At 37.1% G+C, this 6,415-nt stretch overlaps 1 protein-coding gene across 1 annotated transcript; it reads right to left on the reverse strand.

Moving 5' to 3' along the window:
- Positions 1-4,179: 4,179 nt before the first annotated feature.
- On the reverse strand, positions 4,180-5,856 carry LOC107806848 (uncharacterized). The gene is made up of 3 exons (XM_016631100.2): positions 5,659-5,856; positions 5,289-5,418; positions 4,180-5,194 (listed from the first exon to the last, which is right to left on the reverse strand). The coding sequence occupies exons 1-3, from the start codon at positions 5,816-5,818 to the stop codon at positions 4,684-4,686; spliced, it is 801 nt and encodes a 266-aa protein (XP_016486586.2). The 5' UTR covers positions 5,819-5,856; the 3' UTR covers positions 4,180-4,683.
- Between the last annotated feature and the right edge of the window lie 559 nt (positions 5,857-6,415).

A 6,415-nucleotide genomic window follows, 5' to 3' on the forward strand; every position in this document is an offset into this window, starting at 1 on the left:
TAAAATCTTTCCTATCGAGACCTTGTTGCCATGAAGTAACAAAGTAACTTTCTTGCACCGAACTTGATGGACATCGTCGTTAATATATTCGAGGGTAATGCCCCCCAGTATTCGAGGTTGATTGTAAGGAGGTCTCGGATACTGTTGAATTGTTCCAAGTTAGCACGATCAATGGTTGCCTCATTAAAAACCTTGCCAAAAAATCTATTTGGGAGAAAATCGGTCTATAAGGGAAAAAGAGTGCAATGTGTGCTTTCAGGCCTAAAGGTCCCGAGTCGAATAATCCATCCATGTTTCTGGTCGATCACCTGCGAGGGTTAATTTCAAAATACAAATGAACATGGGATGGTCGTACCTAAGCAATAGTATCGTTTTAGGTGTGATACGTTCCAATTGCTCGGTAGTTGTTTGCCGTTTATCACGCCGAGCTTGTGGAACCCCTTTATGACGATTTCGAGAACCTGATATGGCCCTTTCCAATTCGGCCCAATTTCACTTCATTCGGATTTCGGGTGTTGAGGGTGACTTTTCTCAGTACCAAGTCCCCGATTTTGAAATATTGAAGATTGGTTCTTCGATTGTAGTATCTTTCGATCCGCTATTTTTGGGCAGCCAATCGGACGAGAGAGGCCTCTCGTCTTTCGTCCAATAATTCCAGGCTCATGTTCATAGTCTCGTTATTCGATTCCTTTGTTGCATATCGAAACCTGATGCTAGGTTCTCCAACCTCGACCGAGATCAAAATTTCAGCGCCATAGACTAACGAGAATGGCATTTCTCCGGTACTGGATTTCGATGTTGTGCGATATGCCCATAGGACCTCGGGCAGTATTTCTCTCCATTTTCATTTGGCGCCGGTCAATCTCTTCTTAAAATTCTGGATGATGGTTTTGTTGGTCGATTCGGCTTATCCATTTTCGCTGGGATGGTACGGTGTTGATAGGATTCTTTTGATCTTATGATCCTCGAGAAATTTAGTTACTTTGCTGCCAATGAATTATTTTCCATTTTCACATACAATCTCGGTTGGCACCCCGAATCGACATATGATGTGGTCCCAAATGAATTCTATCACTTCTTTTTCTCTGACTTTCTCGAAAGCATGTGCTTCAACCAATTTAGAAAAATAATCAGTCATTAACAAGATAAATTGAGCTTTACCTGGGCCGATGGGAGAGGGCCGACAATGTTCATCCCCCATTTCATGAAAGGCCATGGAGATAGGGTCGAATGTAGTAGCTCCCCGGGTTGATGAATCATGGGCGCATGTCTTTGGCATTTGTCGCATTTTCGAACGAACTCCTTTGCATCTTTGCTCATATTGGTCCAATAATACCTTGCTCTGATCGCTTTCAAAACCAGCAAATCGGCACCAGAATGGTTTCCACAAGTGCCCTTGTGAATTTCCCATAGTATGTAATCGGTATCTCCTAGTCCCAGACATATTGCCAATGGTCCATCGAAAGTCCTTCTGAATAGCTGACCCCGTTTTGTGCGTGACTTCTTGGGGTGGACTGGACTCGAGTTTGGTCGGTGCCTGGGTTTGGCTCTGCAATTGGGCTATTGCTACTTGTTGAGCTTGCAACATTTCAAAAATCATACGCAAGCGGATTCCGTTTTCCTCAGCGTTTTGGGTAGTTCGAGCTACAAATCGAGTTCCACCATGAATGTTTTTTTCAGCGTCGGAGCGTTGGTTTGCCTCGATGGCCGCATGTGAATTAACGTCTATTGGTTCTTCGACCCGAGCTCCAACGGGATCGACGAGTGGCCTTCCACCCCCGGGGGTTAAGTTGTTGTTCTCATCTTGAAGGCCAACTTCGTTGTCGATAGGTAGGGCCATTAGTCGAGAATTCGTCGTTTTCAACCTGAAATTCAAAGACACTTCCAAGAGAAAGTGTAAAATAGTATGTTTTATAGAGATTTATACCAAATAACCACTATTATTCTTATCCCCACGATGGGCGCCAAACTGTTTACCCGAAAAACGGATAGAGTTGAATTTATATGTAGTTCTAAGGATATGTGGTATATCTTGGTACAAAACGGAAAAGTAAGTAGAAATATATCGAATATTGACTGTATAAAGGAATGAAATACAAACCAAATTGAATAGAGAATGATTTATAAACAAGCAAGATGAATCGATGTCCTAGCTCAAAAAGGATAATCTCAACTATGTCAATGTAATAATCCTATAGATGTATCAATGTTTTCTCTGGATGTTCATGTGTGTCTGCCTTATAGAAAATAATACCCACTCTTCATATAGTGAAAGAATCCTACTTTTGATATAGTAAAAAATACATAGTGGGGATCTCATGATAGATTAGTTGATAAGCTTTTCCTTATTTTCCATCGAGATTCTCTCCCTGGTGTGGCTACAATGACTCTTTGTCTCTTAGCTCGATCTTGATCGGTCTTGTTATCGGTCGATCTCCCGATCTCGAGCTCGATATTGACTCGAGCTCGGTATTGGTTGGTCTCTGGTTCTTGAGTTCGGTAAAACTGCTTCATGTCATAGCTCGATATTGACTTGATGCTCGGTATTGAATCGAACTCTGTGTCTTGAGCCCGATAACCTGGCTTTACCTCTGATCTCGAAGTTACAATGATGACCCTCGGTTCATCATGTTCCAATCCCGACTATCCACACGAAGGGCAACTCGGATTTGACCATATACAATTCTATTCTTTTAGCTTTTTGAGATGCAAATTTATTAATTATCTTTTTATAATCGATTTTCTCTAATAGTTTCTTTTCAATTGATAATAGCCGACTCATTTAATCTTTCTTGAGATATTGTTGATCTCATATAAGAGTTTATATAGCAATAGAAGTATAGAACTATTGTAAGATTAAAAATATTGTTGAACACTTGAACTAATCAAATCTAAAAAGAAGAAGATGGGTAATGAAATCTTGGAGAAAGAAGGTGAGTAAGAATATTAAAAAGAAAGATATAAAATATGTAGGGGTTTCTGAAATATGAAGAGATTGGCGAAAAGAAAGATTGACTTGGGCAAATTAAGAAAGGGAGAGTAAAAATTTGGCACGTTACCTACATGGGCGGATTTAGGGGGCGGAAGAGTGCTCACCCGAACCCCCTTCGCCGAAAAATTTTATTATATATATAAGGCAAAATTTATTTTTTTACCTCTATATATTATGTTTTGATTCCCGTTGACACGTTTCAAAAGCATAGTTTAGTGGTCAAGGGGGTTCAAAACCTTTATAAGGTAATGTTCTATTCCCACTAGCTACAACATTTCTAACTTTTTTTTTTTTGAATTCCCTTGACACGTTCCAAAAGCGTAGATTAGTGGTCAAGGGGGTTCAAAACCTTTATAAGGTAATGTTCTATTCCCACTAGCTACAATATTTCTAACCTTTTTTTTTTAATCCTCTTGGCAGTAATCCTGCCTTCGTCACTAGTTACCTAATGAAGGAATAAAAAGTGAAAAATTAAAGCGTTAGGGAAAACTATTCATCTATCCATTTTTAAATAAGTTAAATTATTACATTATTTATATATCTAAAGAGCTTTCTTTCCATTAATATTAAAAACTTTATTTTTATATTAAAAATACTAAATATTATTTTTTAAATACCTATAAAACATATAATCAATTTTTAAAAATAGGTTCCGAAATTTGGGTACCTAAGCCACAAGCCTTACTACTGAAAACATTAAAGCCGGCACTGTACTCATGTATGTTCTTATGATTGCAGTCGCTTCTGCAAAGAAGCATACACCAATTCCCTACATCTAAAGGTTAGTGAGATGAAACGGTAAGTACTACGTTATAGTTTACTCTTAACGAGTGATCTTGGGTTCCAACCTTGGGAAAAAGTCGCAATCGGCTGGAGCGTTTCACTCTTAAAATAATTTTTTGGTACGAATTCGAATTAATGCATTCATACTCATATCAAAGCAAGCTAATTATATGGTACCACGTGCCATCTTCTAACTAGAAATCCTAAACAAATTCAAAATCTTTTCTCTAGTTGATCAATGCTTTCTTGAAAAAAAATAGTTTGGTTTACTAAATTCTCGCTATGCGCGGGTTCAGAAAAGGATCGGATCACAAGGGTCTATCGTACGCAGTTTTACCCTGCATTTCTTTAAGAGACTATTTTCACGGTTCGAATCCGTTAACTCTTGATAAAATGACAGCAACTTTACCAATTACGTCAAGGCTCCCTTCCCATTTTGAGAAAAAGAAAAGAGTATAATAAGTTCCAAGCAAGCTAATTATATGGTACATTTCCTCAACATGAGCATCACACTAATCACCAGTACTGAGCGTTTTTTGCAGCTCAGATAGCACAAAGTACATAATGTTAAACTAAAGTCGAAAGTCCTAACACGACCTTATAGAGACTTACAAAATTATTTAACCGGAAATCTTCTTTTTTTTTTTTTTGGGCAATACAGTGTATAAAGTATCTTGCGTTCGATCAGGAGGGCCGCTCCTCAAGGTGTGTAATGTAGACAACCTACTGATTCTACGACTCGAACCCGTGACCGTCACATTGAAACAACTTTATCGTTGCTCCAAGGCATGGATATCATGGTCGGATAAACCTTCTTTGGTTCCCCACCGGCAACAAGTTGTAAAGAAGCACTTAGAAAAAGGACTGAAAAGAGTACTAGAAGTTGAAGAAATTTTCTTGAAGATGATTTAATAAAAAGCTGGAGTAGTAGCCATAGTTTGCAGGCAATTAGGAGTAGTAATGGTTTTGTTGTAAGTTGTAGTATTGATGAATTGGCCATAAAAATCATCCAAATTCCATAATCCATCCCACATAATATCTTCATTAGAGGAAGGCTCAGGCACTGATACTGAAGAGCAACTATTGAGCATAGAGTAGAAGAAGCCAACTTGATTTTGTTGATCAACTGTTCTTGGGTACAAAATTGTCATTTCTTGTTTTGCTTGAGGCATAGTTGGGACTTTATTCTCATTCGGATCGAATAACGACATCACTTTTTTTATATCGATTTGATTGTTGATTTGTTGTTGTTGTTGCAGCTGTTGCTGTTGTAGGAAGTGTTGTTTTTTCCAGAGACGAGCTCTTGATTTTTCAGAGTTAGCGCACGAGTTCTTGGTCTTTTTCTTAAAATGTGTCCTCCAATAGTTCTTGATCTCGTTATCAGTTCTCCCTGGCAAGCTTCGAGCAATAGTTGACCATCTGTATTAAGTTTAATGAAGATTATTTTGTCAAATACTAAGCTTAATTAATATGATAAAAAAGAATTTTCAGGATTAATTAAGCAATTAATCACCTGTTGCCCCATTTAGCATGAAGCTCAAGAATGATCCTCTCTTCGTGTGGGGTTATTTGCCCCCTCTTTAGGTCTGGCCTCAAGTAATTTACCCATCTCAACCTACAACTTTTTCCATTTCTTTTCAACCCTACAAAAATCAAATAACCAAAAATAATAAAACCACTTAATCAAAAGAAATAACACTGTTATTTTGCTTCGATTCTCCAAAAATATTTCTTCGCCCGTATCCGATTCTCAAAAAATGCATGTTTCCTAGTAGTTGGTTTTTTTGTTTAGTTTAACCATCCGATATTCCGAACTCACCAACCCAATTAATTCAGATTCGTGCAGTAGAAGTAGTTGTCAATTTGGTAGAAAAAGGAGTTACCTGTAAGCCTAGCAACAGAATTCCACCTGCCTTCACCATGCGACTTGACATATTCAATGAGCAATTTGTCCTCTTCAGCAGTCCAAGGGCCTTTTCTCCAACCTTCTTCTAATATTCCCCAATTTCCCATTTGCTCACTACTCATTATTTCACAAAGCATTTATATATATATATATATATATATATATATATATATATATATATATATATATATATATATATAGTAAGATGTATATTAGTATTTTTAGGTAAGCTTCTGCTGCTTTGTGCTGAAAAATTATGTGACATAATCTGCAAGTGTTTGTTGGGTATTTATATATGCAGCCAAAGCTAGGACCCCAATATTCTCACTTCTTTCCATCAGTCAATTCTTATGTCACTATCCTTTCTTCTTTCAAGCTAGACTAGATATGATCTGTATCATACAATTAACTCCTTAAATTACCAAATTGTCCTCGTCTATCTTTCTTTTTAAAAAAATATTATATTTCTTGAAGAATAATATATTGGGGAAAGGATGATAGATCTAGTGAGAAATGAGAATCGAACCTTACACATTTAGCATACAAATTAACAACTAATATATATCATATTTAATGAATTTTTTATGCATATTGTACTAGTAAAATTATTGATTTTGCTGGAGAAAACATCATATTACGCGGTGATGCAGCTAGATGGTGATACGGTTAGAAATGATATCACAATAGCTAGGTGTTTAGTCTTTATAATGAGTTAATTAACGGCTTTTAGAAAA

The sequence above is a fragment of the Nicotiana tabacum genome, chromosome 14, assembly GCF_000715075.1.
Source record: "Nicotiana tabacum cultivar K326 chromosome 14, ASM71507v2, whole genome shotgun sequence".
Lineage (NCBI taxonomy): Eukaryota > Viridiplantae > Streptophyta > Magnoliopsida > Solanales > Solanaceae > Nicotiana > Nicotiana tabacum.

Coding starts and splice junctions, on each gene's coding strand:
- LOC107806848 (XM_016631100.2), bottom strand. CDS start 5,818: ATGCTTTGTGAAATAATGAGTAGTGAGCAAATGGGAAATTGGGGAATA. Junction 5,419..5,658: donor TTCTGTTGCTAGGCTTACAG/GTAACTCCTTTT, acceptor TGATTTTTGTAG/GGTTGAAAAGAAATGGAAAA. Junction 5,195..5,288: donor CATGCTAAATGGGGCAACAG/GTGATTAATTGC, acceptor AACTTAATACAG/ATGGTCAACTATTGCTCGAA.